This window comes from Taeniopygia guttata, chromosome 25 (genome assembly GCF_048771995.1).
Source record: "Taeniopygia guttata chromosome 25, bTaeGut7.mat, whole genome shotgun sequence".
NCBI lineage: Eukaryota > Metazoa > Chordata > Aves > Passeriformes > Estrildidae > Taeniopygia > Taeniopygia guttata.
The window spans coordinates 7,592,915-7,617,375 of record NC_133050.1 but is presented as its reverse complement, the minus strand read 5'-3'; the positions used below and the strand labels follow the sequence as shown (position 1 = coordinate 7,617,375).

The following is a 24,461-nucleotide window of genomic DNA, read 5'->3' as shown; positions in this document are numbered from 1 at the left end:
GATCCCTGGTGTTTTTGTTGGTGCTTTTCCTCCTGTTTTCACTTCTCTTTCTCTTTTGTTTTCCCCTAAAATATCAACATTAAGCACACACCAACACCAGCTTTTGCAAGCTGAGCTTCCACTCCATCTTTTTCAGGAGAAGCCATTGAAAATCCCCAAAACTTGATTAAAAAATCCCCAAAACTTGGTATAAACCCCCCAAAATTTGCTACAAACCCCCCCACAACCTGGTATAAAACCCCCCATGACCAGGAACAAAAAATTCCCAAAACTCAGCACTCAAAGTCGCTTTTATTGTGGAATTTTCACAGTGAAATAAATCCTGGATCCAACAGCAGCCAAAAACATTCACGAGACAAAGTCCCAAACACCGACGGGTGGCGAAACATTCCCGGCTGGAATTCCTCCTTTATCGCCACGCCCGGGGTTGATCCCTTCCCAAACATGTCTGGAGTGGAGTTAATTATCCATAAATTTGGGTAATTATGGAATATTCACGGCCTGAGCTGCTCTTTGACACCTCCGAGGAAATTGAAGGGGAGAGTGAGCTCGGATTGATCCTAAAATTCTTCCTTTCTCCTCCCTCAGTCCCAAAGGATTATTTTTTAATTCCACCAAATATTCGTGACTAATTCCCGATTTGGGAATTTCTGAGCGTTTTGGCGGCAGATTCCACACAAATCTGATTATTTATAGGGAAAAGCTTCCTGAATTCCAGGTGGAAGGTGGAATCCAGGGGGAAAAAGGAATTGGGGCTTTTTTCTTTACCTTCACGAACCCCGCCTAGCTCCATGATTTTTTGGGGCTTTCTGGGCACTCCAAAACCGCGGGACTGGGGAAAAGGGCAGGAATTTGGGAAGGTGGAGAGCTACAACCCTGCTGGAAAGCATTCCCGACGGGAATTCCCTGCTGTTAGTAACGGACAAGGCGTTAGCGGGAGGGGCGGCTGGAAGGAATTCCCGACAAAAGCTCGGCAGGGGTTAAAAAAAAAGAAAAAAATAAAAAAGGCTTAGAAAAACCTCTGGATTCGGGGAGAAAATCACCGGGCTCGGGATTTTCCCTCTACTTCTGCCACGGGCCGGGCTGCTGCACCTGCTGCTGCAGGGGAGGGAATTTCTCGGGAAGGGAGCGCTGCTCCGGGATGGGCACCGGGATCTCCTGGAATTCCTGCTTTTCCTGGGAGCACGGGGTGGGGTCTGGGACCGGGATGGGGACAGGGGTGTCCTTGCACTCCTGTTTTTCCGGGATGGACACCGGGATTTCCTTGCATTCCTGTTTTTCCGGGATGGACACCGGGGTTTCCTTGCATTCCTGTTTTTCTGGGATGGACACCGGGGTTTCCTTGCATTCCTGCTTTTCCTGGGAGCATGGAATGGGCTCAGGGCATGAAACTGGGATGGGGACAGGGGTTTCCTTGCATTCCTGCTTTTCCTGGGCAGGATCAGGGGTGGAAACTGGGATTTCCTGGCACTGCTGCTTCTCCTGGGCACACGGGACAGGGTCAGGGTGTGGATCAGGGATGGACACCGGGATTTCCTTGCACTCCTGTTTTTCCGGGATGGACACCGGGGTTTCCTTGCACTCCTGTTTTTCCGGGATGGACACCGGGGTTTCCTTGCATTCCTGTTTTTCCGGGATGGACACCGGGATGTCCTGGCACTGCTGCTTCTCCTGGGCGCAGGCTGCGGGCTCGGAGCTGGGAACGGGAACGGGAACCGGGATCTCCTTGGCCTCCTGCTTCTCCAGCGCCGGCTCCGGGCAGGATTTCTCTTCCAGGCGCGGAGCGGGCTCGGGGGTCGGGAATACCGGAGGGAATTTGGTTTGCTGCTCCTGGGGCACGGCAGCTTCCCCTTTTCCCGGTTCTGGGATCGCCTTTTCCGGGAGCGGCTCTGGGCAGGGGGCGGGCACCGGGATTTGGGGGTGCTCCGGGCTCTGTTTTGGGGTGGTTTTACCCAGGCCGGGGGGGAGCTGCAGCTCCTGCTTGATTTGCATCTGGTTCAGAGACATCTCTGCGGGAAAACGGGATCACCTGGAAAAAAAAGTGTGAATTTCTTGTGTTACTGGGACGAGAGGGTGACACAATTCTGAAAAGCGTGTTAAAAATTTAAAAAAAAAAAAAAAAAAAGCCCAGTTTTCCTCCTCTGCCCTTGGGTTCCGAGGCCAAACCCAAACATTTCAGGACGTTTGTCGTACCAGAAAAAAAGAAGAATATAAATGTGGGGCCAAGGGGGTGCTTGGGACTGGTAAACCCGAAATCATTCCTGCCTTTTGCCCCTCGATTTTCAGCTTTTCCTTGGAATTCGGAACAGCAGGGGAGGTTTCTCGAGGCTCCGGCGAGCTGAGGGTTAAATTCCCAGGAGACAGCTCCTCCTCTCGCTCCGGTGACGGTGCCGAGGGTTTGGCTCGGTCCTTGGAAGGGAATTCTCTGGGATAAAGCGTCCCCGAGGTCCGGGATTGCCACTGCTGTCCCCTCCTGAGTCAGAGCGGGCAGCGCGGATTTCTCCTCCCCGACAATTTGGGAACAATTTGGGGACAATTTTGTGGCCGCTGAAGGCTCGCCCGGACCTCGGGAATCCTGCGCTGGATTTTTTACATCCAAGGGCAGGAGAGAAAGGTGAGAATTCCAAAAGCGAGGCTGGAAGGGATTTGAACTTCCCAAGGCAGAGAGAGGGGAAATTCCTCCTCCCTTCCCCGGGGGGGTCCCAGCTCCTCTCAAGCCAATTTTCTCTCCTCTCCTCTCTTCCTTTTTTTTTTTTTTTTTTTTTTTTTCCCCACACATCTGATAAGACCTTAATTAATTAAATAATTAATTAAGATCTTGCTCCTGACACGGGTGAGGTGGCACACCGGGAATATTTTCACTCCTTGTCTACCTGCAGCACCCTCGTGCTCCCAAATTTGCACCCAAGGAATTCCTGGGTGAAATGGAAGCTTAAAATATATTTTAAAATATAAAATCAAAGGAAAATCAATTTGAATTTTGATTTTGGAGAGGGTTTGCTGTCCTTCCCAGGAGGGAGGAGATTCGTCCTTAAACCAACGGAACTCCATCTGATCCGTGCCTCAGGAAGGGTCTAATTTAGGATTTAATTACCCTCAGATTTAGGCTCGGTCTTTATTTGCCTTCCAGTGCCATTTCCAGGCCAACCCAACGCCCACAAATTCCCTCCTTTCCAGGAACCCTCCACATACCCCAAGGCACCAAACCCAACCTTTCCTGAAAGGCAGAACCCCAGATATCCCCCCCAAAAATCAGGATTCTCAGTCCCAAATATCCCCCCAAAATATTTGGATTCTCAATCACAAACTTGCCCCCAAAATATTGGGATTCTCAGTCCCAAATATCCCCCCAAAATAGCGGGATTCTCAGTCCCAAATACCCCTTCCAAAATCCCAGAATTCTGAATCCAAACCTCCCCAAAAATCCCAGGATTCTCAGTCCCAAATTTCCCCCCAAAATCTCGATATTCTCAATCCCAAACCTCCCCAAAAATCTCAGGATGTTCAATCCCAAAGCTCCCTGAGGAATCTCTGGATTCTCAATTCCAAACCTCCCCAGAAATCTCAGAGCTCTGAAACCCAAAGCTCCCAGAGGAACCTCGGGATTCCCAATCCCGAAGCTCCCAGAGGAACCTCCGGGTTCTGGGACTCACCCAGCCGATGCCGAGGGAGCAGCGGGAGCGGAGTGGATGCCGGAGCGGGGAGATTTGGGATCTTTTATAGGGTTTGGAAGCCCTGCCTTCTGGGAATGAGTCCTCCTGGCTGATGAGCTCATTCTTTCACAAGAACCTTGCCCGGTCGGGTTTTACACGTAGGCACTTTCCAGAGAGGATTCCGAGTTCGTTCCCCTGACTAATCCCGGTGAACCGTAGAATTTCTCCCTGGATAAAGGTCAGAGCCTCGGGATCATGGAGTTATTGGAGACCCCGTTGAGGTTTGGGGGCTTGGTGGGGTTTGGTGCCACCTCAACCCATCCACAGCTAAAACCCACTCTGATGTCTGAAATTCCTGGGATCTATTGGGAATTCCCACCTCAACCCATCCAGATGTCATTCCACAGCTAAAACCCACTCTGATGTCTGAAATTCCTGGGATTTATTGGGAATTCCCACCTCAACCCATCCAGGTGTCATTCCACAGCTAAAACCCACTCTGATGTCTGAAATTCCTGGGATTTATTGGGAATTCCCACCTCAACCCATCCAGGGCTCATTCCACAGGTAAACCTCTCCTGGGTTTTCCTGGGAAGAACTTCATGGATTTCCCTCAACTTTCATTTCAGTTTGGAATCACCAGGAGGGGTTTCCTGGACATTCCAGGAATTTCCTCCTGGAAAAGGCAGTCAGGGTCTGCCCAGTGAGGTTTTGTGTTCCCACCCCTGGAGGTATCCAAGGAATTCCTTGGACACCCCTCAGGGCTCTGGAAAGGGGTTGATCCACCAAAAGATGGACTTGATGATCTTGGAGGGCTTTTCCAACCTCAATAATCCTGGAATTCTCTGGATAAATCTTGTTTTCCATGGAGATGAAGCTCTCACCCATCCAAACGTGATGGAGCAGGGAGATGAGTTTCTTTCTAGGGATTTTTGACAATATCTGAGATTTTTCCCACCCAAATGGAATTTGGGGAACCGGCCCCATGGAATTCCAGAAGGGAATTTAAAAAGGTGTTTCAGCCTCAATGTGAAATAAAGGGAACTCTGTGTGTGCAGCGCATTCCCTGAGGATTAGTCCAGGTGGAAAAAACCCCAAACATTTATGGAGTGGGAAAACCCTCCAAAATCCAATCCCAATCCCCCAAATCTCTGGGATCCATAGAGACACGGCCCCTGGAGACACCGTGTCCCACCCAGACGGGAATTTCATCACCTTTGGTCATCCTGGGCCTCTCCCGGGTTCATCTCCGTGGCTTTTCCAGAGCTTTTATCGGATCAAGATCCCGACGTGATCACTTCCAACAGGCTGAGCTGGTCCCACGTCACCTCCCGGAATTCCTGGGCAGTGTCTGGAAGCGGCTGGTCCCGGCATGGAGCAACTTCCTCTCTCAACAACCCTTTGGCAGCACAAAGCCAGAATATTCCAGAATTTTCTCCCGTCCGTGCAATTCCCGTTTTCCCTGGGTCCTGCCTTGCTGTTCCCACTGGGATGGGCTCGGCTTTAGTCTCCAGCTTTGGGGATACCCCAGCCCAAGCCCAAAGCCTGACTCAGGCCTTGCCGGAGCTCCGCCGGTGCCGATTCCAGGCTGGAATTAGGGCACTTCCCAGACCTGCCCGGCTGCTTTCGAGGCAACCGGCGGCTGGCAGGGCTCGGAACCGAGATAAGCTCCTGGAATTGTGCCCTTCCCACGGGGAGATGCAGGGAAGGAGAGCAGAGTCCTCAAAACCTTGGGGTTCGGCACTGCCCCATTCCTGGAGGTGTCCGAGAAGAGGTTGGATGGGGTTTGGAGAGACCTGGGACAGTGGGAATTGTCCCTGGCTGTGCCAGGGGCTTGGGATGGGATGATCCTAAAGGTCCTTTCCAACCTAAACCTTTCCATGGTCCTCTGATTTTCTCGGATCCTCTGATTTTATTGTTCCATGATTTTATGCTTCCGTTATTCTACGATTCCATGATTCTCTGATCCTCTTATTCCATGATTTTCTGATTCTCTGACTCCATTTTCCACGATTTTGTGATTCTGCGATCCCCCTAATTCCATCATTTTGCGATTTTATGATCATGATCCTCTGACTCCATGATTTTCTGATTCTCTGATTCCATAATTCTCTGATTCTATTTTTCCATGATTTTCTGACTCCACAATTTCATGATCCTCTGATACTCCATGATTCCCTGATTCTATTATTCCACGATTTCATCATTCCCTGATCCTGGTTTTTGTCCCGCCGAGGCCGGAGTGGCCGAGTTTGAGAGCAGACAGGGAATTTCACCACCTCCAACCTTCCACCTGAATTTTTGTGCAATATTCCCAAGGGAATTCTCCTCGTCAGGTCAGTGCTGTCCATCCCTCAGAGCAGAGAGGGACAGAACACCTCCGTCTGCTCGGGACATTTTTATTTAAGCAGTAAATCAAGGATTTCTGGGATATTTTTATGCCAAATATAAACCCTGAACTTGCAACGCTCAGGGATTAAAGTCAAACACTTCCCATGGCTGGGAGTGGAGACCTAAACATAAATTGAATCTTAAACCTAATCCTAAACCCTGTCTGGAGATCAGCAGATGTGGCCTGACCTTAAACTGGTTTGGATCCAGTCTGGAAATGCTCTGGAGGTCACCGGGCAGCAACCTCAGCACAAAAATTATGGATATTGCCCAAAGAGGTTCCAGAGTCAGCCCTTGGAAAGGGAGGGAACGTTTTTCCTGGAGGAAAGGTGGAATTGCTTTTCCCATCCCCAGGAATTGCACAAAAATCTATTTTTAGACAAAACTTTGCGAAAATGACGGGAGAAACGTGAGGGACTGGAGGGAACGTGGAGCTCCTGGCCCGTCCCAAATGTGCCACAAATTCCAGGGATCGCGACACCGCGGGGAAGGAAATTCCCAGCCCGGCATTCCCGGATGGGAATTGCTGTTCCAGATCCCACAAATCCCAAATTTATCAGGGACCTCCCAGGTGCCAAACAGGTGATTCCCAAGAGTTATTCCAGGAGATCCAAACGGGAGCTGGTGGCTCTGTCCGGGATGTCCCGGAGGTGTCTCGGTGTCTCCAAGGGTCCCGGAGCTCCTTCGCTTCACTCTGCCAAGAAAATGGATCCAAGTTTTGGGAAGTGAGGACTCCTTGACCTTTTTTCCCACCTCAGATTTGGGGATTTTCCTGCAATTCCCAGATTTTTTTGGGAAGTGAGGAGCCCTCCCTCAGGATTCTGTGGATGCTCCCTCACCTTTTTTCCACACAGGATTTGGGGAAAGGATCGGATTTTTTTGGGAAGTGAGGAACCCTCACTCAGGATTCCACAGACACTCCCTGATTTATGTCACGCAGGATTTGGGCATTTTTGTTTAGGGATCAGATTATTTTGGCAAGTGAGGATCCTTCCCCCGTGATTTCATGGATTCTCCCTGATTTTGCCCCAGGATCCAGGACCTTTGTGCACAGAGGGGAGGATCCTCGGGAACTTTTGCCCTGCTGGATTTCGGCCGTGACTCAGGAGCCGCCGAACCGGCCGGGCCTGGCCCGGGGCTCTCCGGAGGATTCGGCTCCCGCCCATCTCGTTTTTGTGTCCAGCTCCGGGCTGGACATGGCGGTGAACTCATCAAACAAAGGCTTAATTAGCACCTGCTGGATGGCTTAATTAGCACTTGCAGCATCTCCCCAGTATCGGTCTGGAGCCTGGAGCAGCTCCTGTCCCAAACTCCCAGACCTTTGTGGCTTCCCTGGAAGTGGCCAGGGCCAGGCTGGAGGGGCCTGGACCCACCTGGGAATTGTCCCTGCCCGTGGCCCAGGGTGGGATTTACGGTCCCAAAAAACCTGGACACCCCCAAGTGCTGCAGGATCCAAGGGCTCGATCTGGAGTGTCCATGGTCTTTTCCTGGCTGCTTTTTTCCAACAGGTTGGGAATATTGGGAATGTTGGGCCTGTGGAGACCCCAGAGCCCCTCCAGGATCTGCAGGGGCTCCAGGGAAGCTGGAGAGGGACTTTTCCTCAGGAACTGCAGGGACAGAGCACAGGGAATGGGGTCAGGGGGACAGAGAGGGAATTTGGGGAGGAATTGTTCCCTGTGAGGTTATTCCATGGATTTCCCATCCCTGGAAGTGACCAATTCCTGGAGCCTGGGGCCACCAGGGACAGCAGAAGGTGTCCCATGGCAGAAGTTGGAATGAAATGATTTTTAAGATCCCTTCCAACCGAAACCATTCCATAATTCCATGAGCTTCCCAGGATCAAGACAATTCCTATAAAACTCTGACTTTCCTGGCTGAGTCACGGCCTTGGGTCTGGGACTCTCCTGTAAAACCTCCCCATAAATCCCCCAAACTCCAGCCCAAAGCTTGGTGCCTGTTTTGAGTCCCATTTTCGGATTTCCCAGCCTGTTCCTCAGTCCTTTTGGGCTGCTCCTTGAAAACCTCCTCCTAATTCCCAGCCTAAATTAATCCCTAATTTCTTCTCCACTTGAAAACCTCCTCCTAATTCCCAGCCTAAATTTAGTCCTAATTTCTTCTCTGCTCCTTGAAAACCTCTGCTAATTTCCAGCCTAAATTTATCCCTCATTTCCCCACAGGGCTCTGATTGCCTCACTGAAACCCCACAACTTTTCCAGCAGCCATCCCATCAAAGAACCCAATTCCAGATTGCTTCATTCCCCCTCCGGAGCTCACTGGGAATGAATTCGCTGGAGTTCAGCCTTTCCCAGGTTTTTTGCTGGAAAGTGGAGCAGCCTTGGGGACACCCAAGGAGGAATTGGGATACAGAGCCAGGTTTCAACCTTTCCCTGACCTCTTGGAAAAGGATAAAATCCATTTTTGTTTTTGGAATATCAGCTCTGTGGTGCTCCTGGTGCCACTGGGAAAGGCAATTATTGGTCTTTGAGCCAAAGAACCAAAAGGATTTATCTTGGATTTTGTCCTTTCTATAACTTCCATGAGCCAGGCTGAGTTAATCACTAAAATAATTAAAATTACAACCCTGGGCTCGCCATTTGCTCCGTCCCAACACCTGTACGAGGCCCAAACCCCAAATCCCAGGATTTTATTCCCCGTGGAATCCCAGCACAGGGATGGAGCTGACGGACGGAGGTGCTGGGGGAAGAAAAATTGGTGCCAGAACCCAAAAAAAGCTGAGCTTTGAGAAGTCACAGGGGTTATTCTGACCCTGAAGCCATGCTTAACCTCCCGTGAGCCTGGTCCAGAACAAAGAGTTCCTAATTAGTGAAACCAAGAGTTAATTAAGTAATAAAACCCTTTTAGGGTGAAGCAAGAGGGACCCGGGTGAGGAGTTTCATTCTAATTTTGCCCTGAGCGCTGTTGAATCCCCAAATCAGGAATTTACTCATAATGAGAGAAGTTTTCTTGTCTGCAGCTCCTGTGCAGCTCTTTAATTACAAATTAATTTAATTAATTAAATTAGAGTGCTGTCTTTGCCCATCCCCTCATGTTTCCTTTGGTCCCTGTCCCATGCCCAGAATGGTGGAATGGTTTGGAATGGTTTGGAATTGTTTGGAATGGTTTGCAATGGTTTGCAATTGTGGAATAGTTTGGAATGGTTTGGAATGGTTTGGAATGGTGGAATGGTTTGAAATGGTGGAATAGTTTGGAATGGTTTTGGAATGGTTTTGGAATGGTGGAATGGTTTGGAATGCTTTGGAATAGTTTCGAATGATGGAATAGTTTGGAATCATGGAATGGTTTTGGAATGGTATGGAATGGTTTGGAACAGTGGAATGGTTTGGAATCATGAAATGGTTTGGAATGGTTTGGAATGGTTTGGAACAGTGGAATGGTTTGGAATCATGGAATGGTTTGGAATGGTGGAGTGGTTTTAGAATGGTGGAATGGTTTGGAATCCTGGAATGGTTTGGGTGGGAAGGACCGTAAAGCTCATCCGGTTCCAACCCAGGGGCAGGGACAACTTCCCTCACCTCAGGTTGCTCCAAGCCCTGGCCAGCCCAGCCTTGGACACTTCCAGGGATGGGAAATCCATGGAATTACCTGGGACCCTCACAGGGAACAATTCCTCCCCAAAATCCCACCCAAATTCCCCCTCTGTCCCCCTGACATTCCCCGTGTCCTGTCCCTGCAGTTCCTGAGGAAAAGTCCCTCTCCAGCTTCCCTGGAGCCCCTGCGGATCCTGGGGGAGCTCTGGGGTCTCCACAGGCTCAACATTCCCAACATTCCCAACATTCCCAGCTTTTCCAGCGCGAACAGGAGGCCCTGAGAGAGGTGGGGTATCCCTCCCAATCCCTGGGATCCCTCCCAATCCCTGGGGACAGGTTTTGCCCACCAGGACCCCCAGGTCCTTCTCTCTGGGGCGGATTCCCAGCAGGACAACCCCAGCCCGTGCTGCTCCTTCCCAGATCCAGCGGAGAAAAGGGGCTGGGCTGAGCCAAACCCGAAATTAAAACTTTTCCTGGAGACACAGAGAGAGGGAGGATCCCACGGGATTTTCCTGGAGCCGCCTGCGCGGGCCAATGCTGCGCTCTGGTGGTTGGGGACACTCGGGGGACACTCGGGGGACACTCGAGGACACTCGGTCCTCTGTCCCCTCATGAAAAGGGACAGGGAGGAGCTGGAGCGGGGATGGGAATGGGGCTGGAGCAGCTGGAAAAGGGAATGGAGAGTCCTGAGGGAGCTGGGGGGGCTCAGCCTGGAGAAAAGGGGGATCCAGGGGGAATTCGGGATCTGCCAGGGGGCATTTGGGATCTGATCCCAGGGAATGGGACAGGACAAGAGGGAACGGCCTCGAGCTGAGCCAGGGTGGGAAATTTGGGAAAATTCCTCCTGAAAAAGGGAAAAGGCCTTGGAAAGGGGCTCAGGGAGGGTTGGACTGGCCGCCCCTGGAGGTGTCCCAGGAATTCCTGGATGTTTTTCTGGGTGTCCATGTGGGGATCGAGCTTGGACTCGCCCACCTTGGAATTCTTTTCAGGGATTTTGGAATTCTGCCATTTTTACCCCACCTGACTCCACCAGGAAGCCGCCGCCAGGTGAAGGTGGAGGAAAGGCGTTAAAGCAGAGAGGGGTTGGAGGAGGGAGGTCCCAAAAACCCGGGAGGAGGAGCCCGGTGGGACCTCGGGGATTCTCCACCCCACCTTTAATAAGTCAGGAATGCAGATTTGGAGGGTGAGGCCCCAGGAATGCAGAGCTCCCTCCCTGCTCCAAAAATAGAAACTCTGGCAGCAGAACAAAAGGAGAGAAAAAGGGAAAAAAAAGGTGAATTTTCAATGTGTGATCCGAGGTGTTGGGTTGAAACCTCAGGAGATGGAAAATCGGCCCTGCTCCATGAATTCCCACCTGGGAAGCGCCTTCCAATGCCTGACCACCTTCTCCAGGTGGAAATTCCTGCTGGTGTCCCACCTGCCACTGTTCCCGACCTGGAAAAATCAAAATAAATTTATATAAATGAGATCTGTTTATGAGCTATATTTCTATGGATGTGAACTTCTTGTTTTTGGTCAAAGGGAGCTTCAAACCTCCAAAAATGGAGCTGAAAACCACAGGGGAATTGTGGCTTCAGATCAAAGAAATGAATCCTGCAGGAGAGAAGCCACAACAAAGCCACGTTCTTGTGGTCCAGGTGGAGCCGGACACTCAGAGCTGACCAGGAAAATCTGGATTCGTTCCAGGCAGAGAATTCCCAAAAAAAGGGAGGGTTTCACCCTCTCTGCTTCTTCCCCCACGTGGGGCACAATTACCCAAGAGCTCCCAAACTTCCTGATCCGTTTTCACGTCCAAAATATTCGGGGCCCTTTCTCCTGGCCACAAAAATCACCCAGGCGGGGCCGTTTGTCCATGAGTTCACAAGAAACCACACTTTTTAATTACAAAAATTAAAATACTCAGGCCCTGCCCCCTCCCTGGGGGTTTGGGCTCCGTGTTGGTGTCACCAGGGCTGGGCTTTATTTTGTCCTGGTCTCTGCTGGAGCCAGCAGGGCCAAATTGGCCTTTTTGGGGTTTTTTTTGTGTCACAACGAACCCATAAAAGAGTAGAGCAGATTTTTAGTGACTTTAAAAATCCATCATCTGTTTTTTTGGGGGTTATTTTGTGTCACAACGAACCCATAAAAGTTCAGAGCAGATTTTATTGACTTAAAAAAATCCACCTCCTGGTTTTATGAGGATTTTTTCAGTCTGTGTGAGATAAGGAGTTGAATCAGTGAGAAAGTTGCACGAGACTTTTGGAGGAAGTTTATTTTTGGGTGGCAGCCCAGCTGGTTGTGCAAGGGCTGTGCCTCACCTGTCCCGGTCACCTGAGAGTCACCAGGGCCACATTCCCGCTGCTCCGGGGACAGGTGACAGCCCCGGGACCCGCGTGGGGACACCTGGAGCCAGAGGTGACAAAAAGCTCCCAGGAGCTGATAAACTTCCTCCAGCCCCGTGTGACTTCCCCAGGCATTCACTTCCTTGTCTCCCAGGGGTTCAAAATCTCCTGAGAGCAGGAATTCCTTTTCTTTAGGTCACCAAAGATCTGCTCAGTGCTTTTTATGGGTTCATTGTGACACAAAAAACCCCCAAAAAACAGAAGATGGATTTTTTAAAGTCATTAAAATCTGCTCTGCACTTTCATGGGCTCATTGTGACACAAAATAACCCCAAAAAGGCCAATTTGGCACTGCTGGCTCCAGCAGGGCCAAGAGGGACCAGGACAAAATAAAGCCCAGCCCTGGTGACACCAACACGGAGCCCAAACCCACAGGGAGCGGGGCAGGTCCTGAGTATTTTAATTTTTTAAATTAAAAAATATGGTTTCTTGTGAACTTGGATGAACAGCCACACCCGGATGGTTTCTGTGGCCAGGAGAAAGGGCCCCGAATATTTCGGACATGAAAACAGATCAGGAAGTTTGGGAGCTCTTGTGTAATTGTGCCCCACGTGGGGGAAGAAGCAGAGAGGGCGAAATCCTCCTTTAATTATGGAATTCTCCATCAGGAATGAATCCAGGAACAAATCCAGGCCCTTCCTGCTTGGCGCCGTGGGACAATTTCTCCCTGGTGATCCCGAGGAGAGCTGAGAGGGACCAGGACAAAGCTGTGCCCAGCCCCGGTGGCACCAGCGCTGAGCTGGGACTGCAGGGCGGGGAGAGAACTGGAGTTCTTAATTAAAAAATGAAGATTTTGATGGATAATGAGCTGCCCCCACTATAAGGGGCCATTCGTTTTCCTGTTTGTGCTCCATGGATCAAAATCCACATCCAAAACTTGGCCAAGCAGTCCCAAAATCTGGGCGTTGGGAGGTGGATGAGATGAAACCATGGGGCTGGAGAATCCCATGGATAACCAGGCATCCCAAATCCCAAATCCATCAATAACCGGCACCACCCCATCCCTGTGAGACCCCCAGGTATGGAAACCCCCCTGGAAAACCCATTCCTACACATCCAGGGGTTCACTCCCCATAAACAGCCCCGGGGCTGGGGCTGCTGCTGCTCCCAACGCCACGGAGGATTAATTATCCCGAGGTAATTACTCTGGGAAGCTGACATGGAACCACTCATTGTCCGGGATGAGTCGGCGGCTCCGACTCACTCCGGGAGGGCCACGGGGGTTACGGGACCTGGCGGCTCCTCCGGCGGCCCTATAAAACCTCCGGCGGAGCCGGGATGCGCCGGTCGCCTCTGGAAGCTCTTCCCGCCCCTGGGAGCTGGGTGAGTCCGGATCCTGAGCCTCTGGAAACACTGGGACGGGAATTCCGGGCAGAATTCTTGATTGTCAGAGTGGGAATGGGATGGGATGGGCTGGGTGGCTCAGAGGGGATTCCCCGTCCCAAGAGGTGTCCAAGGCCAGGTTGGACGGGGTTTGGGATTGGGGCTTGGGTTTGGAAAATAGCAGCTCGTTTTGGGGTGGGATTGGTGGATTCCAGGGAGAGATCCGGGGTGGCTTTAGGAAAAATAGCAGCTCGTTTTGGGGTGGGATTGGTGGGTTCCAAGCAAAGATTTGGGGTGCTTAGAGAAAAAAATACCAGCTCATTTTGGGGTGGGATTGGTGGATTCTAGGGAGAGATCCGGAGTGCTTTTAGGAAAAATAACCTCAGTTTGGGGAGGTATTGGTGGATTCCAAGCAAAGATTTGGGGTGATTATAGAAAAAAATACCAGCTCGTTTTGGGGTGGGACTAGAGAACGCTCCCTGCAAGGAAAGGTGGTGGGATGGACTTTCCATCAGGAGCTGGAGCGACAGGCAAATGGGGAATGGGGTAAAAGTGAAAGTGAAGAAACTGAGGTTGGATTTGGAAAGGAATTGTTCCCTGTGTGAGTGAGGAGAGCCTGGCACAGGATATTCCATGGATTTTCCATCCCTGGAAGAGTCCCAGGCCAGGCTGGAGTGACCTGGGATAGTGGAAGGTGTCCCATGACAGGGGTTGAGTTGATCTTTGATGCCCCTTCCAACCCAAAGCACTCTGGGATGTTGGGATTACGAAATTCAGATTTATTCCTGATTTTCCCGTGTGAAAAATGCAATCTGGGTGAGGATTTTAAAGCGGATCGGTTGGAATTTCTGTGCTGGAGTGGGAGAGGACTCTCGGGGTTCACTGCTGAGTGTCTGAACCCCAGATTTGCTCCTGGAAAAGGGCAGTTTGGGAGCGAGGAAAGTTTTAATTCATTAATTTAATTAATTGGGGTTTTTTGCATGACATTCAGTGCTGAGTGTCCCCGAATGTCCCCAGTTGGCTTCAAGACGTGGTTCAGAGTTAAAAACGAGGGGTTGGGTCCTTCAGGTGCTGCTGGGGCCGTGCTGGGATGGTGGCACGGCTGGGACATGTCCCCGAGGTGTGGGGACAGCAGGGAACCCACCTGTCCAGGTGTCCTTGGGTGTCAGCAAACGGGTGGGGAGGGACCCTAAAATTCACCTCATTCCAACCCCACCGTGTCCTTCAAGTGTCCCCAAGATGTCCCCGAGACCTCCACCAGCTGGGGCTGGGACACAGCTGGGACGTGTCCCTGAGCTTTGGGGACTCCCTCAGGTGCCACCAAAAGGGTTGGGTTGGGAGGGACCTCAAACCTCACCTGATTCCGACCCCGTCCGTGTCCTTCCAGTCCTGCCACGTGTCCCCAAGATGTCCTGCCACCTGCACCAGCACCTCCCTCCACTCTACCAGGACCCCATGGCGCTGTCCCCTGGCGTCCCCTTCCCGGCTCAGCGGTGGCACTCCACCACCTGCATCCCCCAGGCCGTGCCCGGCCAGGTGCCCCTGCAGCGGGCGATGTCCTCCAGCGTGTGTCACCAGCAGAGCGTCACCCAGGCCGTGCCACCCTGCCAGCTCCACGGACCCCTCTGCGTGCCCCAGCAGATTGTCCCCAGGCGGGCGACGACGTGCGCGCCGCCGCAGCAGCGCGTCACCCAGTGTGTGCCACACCGGGTGGGGGTGACCCAGTGCGTGCCACAGCAGCTGCAGGTGCCACAGCAGTGCCCGCCCGTCCCGCAGCAGCAGAAGGTTGTCCCCAGGTGTGTCACCACCTGCGTGCCGCAGCAGCGTGTGACGGGCGGCGCGGGGGTCACCCAGTGCGTGCCGCAGCAGCTGCAGGTGCCACCGCCTGAGTGCAGCCCCCAGCAGCAGAAGGTTGTCCCCAGGTGTGTCACCACCTGCGTGCCGCGGCCGCCGTTCGTCACCAAGGGTGTCCCGCGGCAGCAGAGTGCCACCAGGTGCGTCCCCCAGCAGTGTGTGACCAGTGTCTGTCCCCAGCAGGGTGTTCCCAGGTGTGCCACCACCTGTGTCCCCCAGCAGCGCGCGGCCCGGGGCGTCTCGTACCGGTGGGTGACAGCGCCTGTCCCCCAGCAGCGGCAGAGTGTCACCGCCGGTGTCCCCCAGCAGTGGCACAGCAGGTGTGTCACCACGTGTGTCCCGCAGCAGTGTGACACTGGCGGGGCCAGCATTTGTGTCCCCCAGCAGCAGCAGAGTGGGACGGTTTGTGTCCCTCAGCAAAGTGCCACCAAAGGTGTCCCTCAGCAGTGTGGGACAATCTGTGTCCCCCAGCAGTGTGTGACCAAGAGTGTCACTCAACAGAGTGCCACCAAGTGTGTCCCCCAGCAGTGTGGCACAATCTGTGTCCCTCAGCAAAGTGCCACCAAGTGTGTCCCCCAGCAGTGTGTGACCAAATGTGTCCCCCAGCAAGGTATGACCAAGTGCGTCCCCCAGCAAAGTGCCACTAAAGGCGTCACCCAGAAGTATGGAACAATCTGTGTCCCCCAGCAAAGTGCCACCAAATGTGTCCCTCAGCAAAGTGCCACTAGGTGTGTCCCTCAGCAGTGTGGCACAATCTGTGTTCCCCAGCAAAGTGCCACCAAGTGTGTCCCCCAGCAGTGTGTGACCAAGAGTGTCACTCAACAGAGTGCCACCAAGTGTGTCCCCCAGCAGAGCGTGACCAAGTGCGTCCCCCAGCAAAGTGCCACCAAAGGTGTCACCCAGAAGTATGGAACAATCTGTGTCCCCCAGCAAAGTGCCACCAAGTGCGTCCCCCAGCAAAGTGTCAAGTGTGTCCCTCAGCAGTGTAGCACAATTTGTGTCCCTCAGCAGAGCATGACCAAGTGTGTCCCTCAGCAATATGGGACAATCTGTGCCCCCCAGCAGTGTGTCACCAAGTGTGTCCCCCAGCAAAATGCCACCAAGTGCGTCCCCCAGCAAAGTGCCACCAAATGTGTCCCCCAGCAAAGTGTCAAGTGTGCCCCCCAGCAGTGTGGCACAATCTGTGTCCCCCAGCAAAGTGTCACCAAGTGTGTCCCCCAGCAGTCCGGTGGAGTGAAGGTCTCCAGCCACTCCAAGAAGTACTGCTCGGCCCCCAAGTGGCCCTGGTGACCACCAGGGCATGGGACAAGGACAATCCCTGGGAATTCGGCGTTTGGGTTCTTTATCTTCTCCCGCTCCCATCCGCGCTATGCCGGCTGTCTGGCGTTTCCCTCCCGTTCCGTGGGGACATTCCCGGTGCCTCTGGCTCCTTCCTCGGTGGTGGGATGGGACCGAATTCCCACAGAATTCCAAGAAATGGTGATTTTAAAGCAATAATATCAATATTAATAAAAGAAGGAATGGAAAGATCTGAGGAGTCCAGATCCCCACAGCTTCGAGGGGACTGGTCCAGATCACATCTCCAGGTTTATTCCTGGAATCGGGATGGAATGTTCCGGTTGAGTTGGATTCCACAAGGCTCGGAGTTTTCAAGCACATCCAGGTTTGGATGTTTGGGAAAGCGAACGTGAATTTCTGATGGAATTGGGTAAAACTCACTCGGAATGCCAGGACTGGAGGGGTCTGGAGGGACCAGAGCAGGTCCAAATTCCCTGTTCCAGCAGGGAATAAATAAATTAATTAATGGTTCTGGAATATTCCCAGGGAGGGAGACTCCAGGCTTCTTCCAGAGCACAGCCAAGGAATTCCTAAAATTCAGGTGGAAAAGGACCCTCCTGGTCGAGGAGAGCTGTTTTCCCTCTGGAATGTGGCCAGAATTCCCATTTTTTTAAACCCCTGACTCCTGCAGAGTCCCCAAACAGCAATTCCCCAAAATGTCCCTCCTGAACCTTTTATTTTTATTTTTTGATTAAAATAAAAACTGCAACTTGAAATGAAAACTCTTCAAAATAACGAAAGTTATAGCAGGGTTATTCTAGAAATGTTTAATTAAAAAAAAGTAATTAATTAAATTCCTTTTGCTGAAGATGTGCACTGAAAAAAAACTTTATTTACCGAAGTATATTAATATTTTACATATATATGTGTAAACTTAAATAAACGTTCTTGCCTGACCTCGGATTAAAATCTTAGGTTTCTGCCTCTTGGTGTTTTTTATTTAATTAAAGAAATATTTAGTAAATACTATTAGGATTGTTTTATTATTTATAATATAAACATTTAATATTATTGTACCTATTTAACATGACACCTCTATTTAATGGGACACATTTAATAGACATATTTATTTCGTGGAAATATTATTTAACAAAGATATTTATTTTCATGTTAAATATTTATTTAATATTAAATCTTTATTTAATATTAAATATGTATTTTAGTTAATCCAGCGAAACCCAGGCTGGAAAATGCCATGGATGAGCCCCATCATTAGGAAAACGAGCAGGAGCTCACGAGGTGACCCGAGGGGACAGGAGGGTGTGGCCGGGCTGGGGACGCTGTCCCGCATCCCTTCCTGCTCCTCCCTGCCTCGGTGACCTCCTGGTGCCACCTGGAGTTGCCCAAGAGCTCCTGGAAGTGCTGGGAGATCCCAGGGCCTCCTTTTCCTCGGAGTTTGGGGTTTTATTCCAACAGGGAATGGGGAAAATCCGCCACCCCCAGAGGCAGGCGTGGTCCCGCAGTCCAACCCAACCCTCCGGATCCCCCGAAAACTGAGGGGGAAATTCCTGGCATGGTTTGGGTTTCAGGGACCTGTTGGATCCACTTAAAATTGGGATAAAATCCTGGAATGGTTTGGGTTGGAGTGACGTCAAAATCATCCCATTCCATGGGCAGGGACGTTCCCACTGTCCCAGGTGGTTCCAATCCAGCCCTGAACATTCCCAGGGATGGGGATTCCATGGAAGCACCTGGGCCAGGGAAGGATTGATCCCTAAAATCCCATCTAAAGCAGCCCATGGAATTCTGGAATGGTTTGGGATGGGAAGGAGCCTTAAATCCCAAAAAAATCCCACCCCAGTTCCATGAGCAGGGACCTTCCCCTATCCCAGGTGGTTCCAGCCTGGCCTTGGGCACTCCCAGGGATGGGAAATCCATGGGATAACCTGGGACCCTCACAGGGAACAATTCCTCCCCAAAATCCCACCCAAATTCCCCCTCTGACCCCCTGGCTCCATTCCCCGTGTCCTGTCCCTGCAGTTCCTGAGGGAAAGTCCCTCTCCAACTTCCCTGGAGCCCCTGCAGATCCTGGGGGGGCTCTGGGGTCTCCACAGGCCCAACATTCCCAACATTCCCAACATTCCCAGCCTGGATCCATGACCTTTGGAGGAGCTGTCCCATCTCGGGCTGGCCTTGTGGCTTTTCCCACAGAATCTTCCAGAAAATCCTCCTTGGGGGCTGGATCCCGGATTTTGGGGTCACCGGGATTTGGGGATGCTTTGGATGGGGTTGGCCCTGACTCAGCCGTGCCTCAGTTTCCCCAGTGTTTAATTGGGAATAATGACCCCCCCCCCCCAAATTTCCCAGGAGCCTCTGGGAGATGAAAGGGCCTCGCAAATGTTAATTAAGGACATCGGGGTGCTAATTAAGGAGGTGTTTAATGCCAGGTCACCACGTTAATGCTCCGCTCCCTGCACTGGGCACACACAACCAGGAATTAGCAGCTCTGCTTGATCCCGAGCTTCCCAAGGAATTCCCATAAAACCTGGCCTAACCCAGGCTCCGACGCCTGCTTGTTCCCGGAATTTCAGGTCAGGGAATTCAGCATTTAAGAGTTTTCATTGTTGTTGTTGTTGTTGTTGAGGGGAGGGAGAATCCATAAAAGTGAGAGGAATCCGGGATTTGCCTTTGGGTTCCTCCCTTGAGCCCTCCTGGGAATGTTGGGATCCGCCTGGAAAAGCAGCGCCGTGTCCCTGTGATTTCCTGTGGAGCTGGGAAATTAAATGGAAATCACGGGGCTGCCTCCAGGCTCCTGGGAAAGCAGGAAATAAAGCGGAACATTTAGGGGGTGGGTCATAATTTGGGAGCTTGATATTCCAAATATTTCAAAATTGCAATGTTCAAATTCCCCAATATTCAAATAATTTAATATTCAAATATTCCAATATTCAAATAATCTAATATTCAAATACTCCAATATTAAAATGTTTGAATATTCCAATATTCCTATACTCCAAAATTCCAAAATTCCAATATTCAATTATTCCAATTCAAATATCCCAGTATTCCAAAATTCTAATATCCCAGTATTCTAAAATTCCAATATTCAAATATCCCAATATTCCAAAATTCCAATATCCAAATATTCCAATATTCAAATATCCCAATATTCCAAAATTCCAATATTCTAATATTCAAATACACCAAATATTCCAGTATTTCAATATCCCAATATTCCAAGTATTCTGATATTCCAGTCCTGGAATTCTCATGGCCGGGGACTGACCAATGGTCACATTCCCAAGGATCCAGGAGCGTTTTCCCAGTTTTGGGAATTTTGGGAGTTCTGAGCAGGGCCCGGAGCTGGATTAAATCCCTTCCAAGGAGAATATTCCCTGACAATTCCCCTTTTTTCAGGCACCTCGCCTGCATCCCTGCAATTCAAAAGTGTCAAATTTCTATAAAAGGGACCCAAAAAAAAATCTAGGGACAAAAAAAATCTCCAAAAAAAAAAAAAAAAATTCCCCCCAAAAACCCCGAATTCCAGGCCCTTCCCTCATGCAGAAGTGACTCCCAATGTCGGCATTCCCAGTCCTGCTCATTTTCCCTGGTTTTGTTTTGGGGTTTTTTTGTGGGACAAACAGGGAACAAAGGGCGGTGCGGAGCAGGAAATGGGAATTTTGGGGTTTTTTTTGGGATGAGCCCGCTCCCTTCCCCACTTTGTCCCAAGGGCCCCTGACGGTCCCTCCTGTGTCCCCTGGATTCCCGGGAAGGAATCCGCGTGTCCCACAAATTATGGGATGCCTCGAGTCCTTCCTGGATGGATTTTCAAAGGGATTCCTGCCCGCAGCTCCCATGGGAATGAGGAATTCCTTCTTTTCCTTGGCTGGCCTCCAATGGCATTTTTCTTTTTTTCTTTTTTTTTTTTTTAATTTTATTTTTTTGGGGTTGGAAAGGGCCGTTTTGGCTGGAATTTTGGGTAAATTTGGCACCCTTGAGGATCCTTGATTCTTTGGGGTTTTTTGGGTGGAAAGGGCCGTTTCGGCTGGAATTTTGGGAAGATTTTACGACCCTGAGAATCGTCGGTTTTCCAGGGTTTTTTGATTGGTTTTTTTTGGGTTTTTTGGGGGATGGAAAGGGCCATTTCAGCTGGAATTTCAGGACAATTTGGCACCCCAGAGAACCCTCGGTTTCCCAGGTTTTTTTCTTTATTTTTGTGGGGTTTTGGGGGTTAGAAGGGGCTGTTCCGGCTGGAATTTCGGGGAAATCTGGCATCTCCGAGGATCTCTGATTTTCCAGGGTTTTTGGCTGGCCCAGCCTCTCGGATCCCGGGGATCCAGGACATCCCGGGGAGCCGGAGCCGCACGTGGCCGGCTTTGGGGTGCAATTAAAGCCAAACCCAACCTCTCCAAAATTCCCCGGGGCATTCCCGAGCTCCATAAAAACCCGGCCAGCCCGGGCCTTTCCCGGGAGCTTCTCTCCGGCTCTTCCCCCTCATGAACTGGGTAAGTCCTGGAATTCCCAAAATCCTCCTTTTTATCCCCAAAAGCTCCTCCAGCCTTTTGGGACGCGCGGCTCTTGAGGCGGGAGCTGCGCTGAGGAAAAATGGGGAAGAAATTCCACAGGGAATGGGATTTTTTTGGGGGTTTTTCCCCTGTTTTTTTTTTTTTTTTTTTTTTCCCGGTAGGATTTGGCTCCATAAAGGGCTGGATCCCGGCGGGAATCGGGTGTGGGATGGGAAGAGCCGGAGCAGCTTCTCCAGAGAAACTGGAGGAATTCCTGCTGCTTTTATGGAGTTTCAAACAAAGGATTTTTTTTTTCCGACCAGAGCAAGGATTGTTTTTTGGTTTTGGTTTTTTTTTTTTTTCCCCGACCAGAGCTGACTGGCGGGAAAAAAATTCCCATTTCCTAAAAATTCCCGGTAAACCCCCTGAAAACGAATGGGAAGTGCGAACAATCCCCCTAATTAAGAGGCGTTTTGTTCCAATGAGCTTCAGCTATTGCGGTAATCGCTGTCTTTGTTGTTTTTATTGTACAATTATTGTTTTGATTGTTGCGATAACGAGTTTTCATAACGAGCCGGCCAGGTGACTCTGTCCCGGTTTAGGATTTGGGAAGATGGAACCTTAAATCCTGGAATGATCAGAATTCGGGGTGCCCAGAAAATGTAGAATTTTAATTTTTTAATTTTTTTTGCAATCTACAATGTAGATTTTTTTTTTTTTAATGTAGTGCTTTACTCTCCAAAGAAATATTGGAATAAAACCATTTTTGGTCAAAAGCATCCTGTTTAAACCTGGGAAAACTCCCTAAAATCGGAATTTTTCCGGAGTGGGATTTTTATCCTGCGATTTTCAAGGAAAAGGGGAGACTTTTCAGGGGAGAAAAGTGGTGCAGCACTGGGGACTGATTTATTGGGTGCAATTCTCCCAAAATCAGCGGAGCTGGAGCCATTCTCAACCCCGTGTCACCTGCTCCGGGTCCCTTTCCACCCCAAATCTTCTGGGATAGTTAATCCTTTTCTTGTGGGATATTTAATCCTTTTATCCGCCTGGGGTTTTGCCTTCCCTCCACCAAATATTTTTCTGCATTTCCTAAAAAACCAAACAAAACAAAAAACGGGATTTGCTCTGAGAGGGAGCCAGGGCTGCCCCTGCCCCGTCCCAGACCCCAAATCCGCGTGGGATCGGAGCTCCGGGAGCCCCAAACCCTCCCAAACCCGGCGCGGCTCCGTGGCCGCACCCGGCGATTACCGGGCGGCCGCACCCGCAATTTTGGCTCCTCTTTCATCGCGCAGGAGCTCAACCTGAAAGGGCGACCCAGGGAGGGCCCCGGGGTGCTCGGGAGGGGCGAACGCCGCGGTTTGCAGGGTGGCACCAACCGGCCTGGCTGAAAATCCGGATTTTTGTTTTCAGGCTCTCCAGAGCGGAGCGCGGAGCCGAGGACGGAATTTTCTCTCCCCTCCCAAGCACTCCCCGCTTTGAGTCACGGCCCGCGAGGAGAGCGGGGCGTGCGGGCGAGTTTTGCCGCTGAATCACCCCAGAAATCGCTGTTTTCCCACCGCTCCGAGCCGCGCTCCGCCATGCGCTGCCCCGGCGAGCGCTGCCCGCCGCTCCTCCTGCCGGGCCCCCGGTTCATCCCCGAGCCGTGCCCGGCTCACCCCGAGCCCTTCGCCAACACCTGCCACCCCCTGAGCATCACCAAGGGCCCGGCTCCGCGCTGGCAGGGCTGTCCCCAGGCTGTCCCCGCCGTGCCGCTGCTGCCGTGCCAGCCGCTGGTGCAGCGCTGCCTGCTGCTCTGCCCCGAGCCCTGCGAGACCCCGCGGCTGCTGCCCCGCCCGGGGGTCGCCCCCCAGCCCCCGGCCACCCCGCAGAGCCCCCGCGGGGACAAGAGACGCGCGGCCCGGAGCCTCCCGCCCTGCGCTCCGCGCTGCCCCGAGCCCGGCCGGCTGCGCTTCCCCCCGTGCGGCATCCGCTGCTCGTCCGCCTCCTGCCGCGGCCAGTGCCGCCCGCGCAAGGCGGCCCCGAGCCCCCCGCGCCGCCCCGAGCCCACCGGCGGCTACTCGCTGCCCCTCCGAGGGGTCACCGAGTGTCCCCCGCAGCAGAGCCTCGCCCGCTGCTTCCTGCAGGAGCAGCCGGCCGGGGTGGCCCCGCACCGCTGCTCCAAGGGCTACCCCACGCAGGAATTTGTCACCCGCTGCTCCTCGGAGCAGCGCCTGAGCAGCGCCCCGGCCACGCGCGGGGTGGCCAAGGCCACCAAGGAGTGTCCCCCGCTGCGGGCGGTGGCCAAGGGCTCGCTGCCGCTGGAGGGGACCAAGGGCAGGAGCTGCTCCGCGCAGCACCTGAGCAAGTCCCGCTGCGGCCACCACGCCCGGGGCTCCCCGCGGCCCTCCCGGCTGGCCCCGGCCGGGCCCAAGCGCCCCGGCCACGCCAAGAAAAGTCGCTGCGCTTCCAAGTGGCTCTGGTGAGGGAGGGGCTGGAAAAGTCGGGAATGCCGCGGGGGATGGAGCCCAGGGTTGGGGGGATCGCCGTGGGGTGATCCCCCCTCCTTGGAGCCCTAGTTTGGGGTGATCTCCCCTCCTTGGAGCCCTGGTTTGGGGTGATCCCCCCTCCTTGGAGCCCTAGTTTGGGGTGATCTCCCCTCCTTGAAGCCCAGGTTTGGGGAGATTCCCCCTCCATGGAGCCCAAGTTTGGGGTGATCCCTCCTCCTTGGAGCCCTGGTTTGGGGTGATCTCCCCTCACTAGAGCCCAGGTTTGGGGTGATCTCCCCTCCTTGAAGCCCAGGTTTGGGGTGATCCCCCCTCCTTGGAGCCCAGGTTTGGGGTGATCTCCCCTCCTTGGAGCCCTGGTTTGGGGGTGATCTCCCCTCCTTGGATCCCAGGTTTGGGGTAATCCGCCCTTGTTGGAGCCCAGGTTTGGGGAGATCCCCCCTCACTAGAGCCCAGATTTGGGGTGATTTCCCCTCCTTGGAGCCCAGGTTTGGTTTGGGGTGATCCCCCCCTCCATTCCCAGTCCTGCCCCCCAATCCTGGTTTACCCCCATGTTCAGCTCACAGAGTGAATCCCCCATTTTATTCGACCCCAAATTCGGATTTTCCAGCACCGGGAAGGTTTTGGGGAGAGGTTGAGGAGCTCTGAGCCACCTGGAGCCTCACCCCAACGCCTTCGTGCCAACGTCTGCGCCCTGTTTTTATGTTGTGGGATCAATTCTCCTCTGGTTGTACCACTCGCATTAAACTCAGGTTTACAGATAATTCCTGCTCTCTGCCTGATTTATTTTCCATCTTTTAAAACAGTTTCTAATTCCTACTGCTGGGAAAAAAAGATTTTCCCTGTTGTTACACTGCTCTTTTTGTGTAAAATAAGGGAAATAATCACAATTTTAGGGCTGGGTTCACTACCAGGGATTTACTGGAGGGAGGGGATGATGTTCCTCAGGAATTCCTTTCCAGTATCCAACCTAAACTTCTCCCTGTCGAGCTGAACCCGTTTTCCTTTTCCTGGCACTCCAGACCCTTGGGAAAAATAAAAATCT

The 24,461-nt window shown here is 52.1% G+C and overlaps 3 protein-coding genes and 1 long non-coding RNA gene across 5 annotated transcripts; 3 read left to right on the top strand and 1 right to left on the bottom strand.

Annotated features, from left to right (window-relative positions):
• Positions 1 to 272: 272 nt before the first annotated feature.
• On the bottom strand, positions 273 to 3,758 carry LOC105758852 (uncharacterized). The gene is made up of 2 exons (XM_030291671.4): positions 3,654 to 3,758; positions 273 to 2,029 (listed from the first exon to the last, which is right to left on the bottom strand). The coding sequence occupies exon 2, from the start codon at positions 2,005 to 2,007 to the stop codon at positions 1,063 to 1,065; it is 945 nt and encodes a 314-aa protein (XP_030147531.4). The 5' UTR covers positions 2,008 to 2,029; positions 3,654 to 3,758; the 3' UTR covers positions 273 to 1,062.
• LOC140680604 (uncharacterized) lies at positions 2,131 to 9,075 on the top strand. 2 transcript variants are annotated; one of them, XR_012051954.1, is made up of 2 exons: positions 2,131 to 2,614; positions 8,222 to 9,075. It is a non-coding gene; the product is annotated as an uncharacterized lncRNA (long non-coding RNA). The 2 variants fall into 2 exon arrangements; XR_012051955.1 differs by lacking the exon at positions 8,222 to 9,075 and adding an exon at positions 7,077 to 7,281.
• A 4,104-nt stretch (positions 9,076 to 13,179) lies between these two features.
• On the top strand, positions 13,180 to 17,402 carry LOC105758851 (uncharacterized). Its single transcript, XM_041721020.2, has 2 exons — positions 13,180 to 13,296; positions 14,684 to 17,402. Exon 2 carries the CDS (start codon positions 14,704 to 14,706, stop codon positions 16,438 to 16,440), a length of 1,737 nt encoding a protein of 578 aa, XP_041576954.2. The 5' UTR covers positions 13,180 to 13,296; positions 14,684 to 14,703; the 3' UTR covers positions 16,441 to 17,402.
• Positions 17,403 to 20,907: 3,505 nt separating this feature from the next.
• Positions 20,908 to 23,550, top strand: LOC115498397 (uncharacterized). Its single transcript, XM_030291202.4, has 2 exons — positions 20,908 to 20,933; positions 22,344 to 23,550. Exon 2 carries the CDS (start codon positions 22,511 to 22,513, stop codon positions 23,393 to 23,395), a length of 885 nt encoding a protein of 294 aa, XP_030147062.4. The 5' UTR covers positions 20,908 to 20,933; positions 22,344 to 22,510; the 3' UTR covers positions 23,396 to 23,550.
• Positions 23,551 to 24,461: the final 911 nt, after the last annotated feature.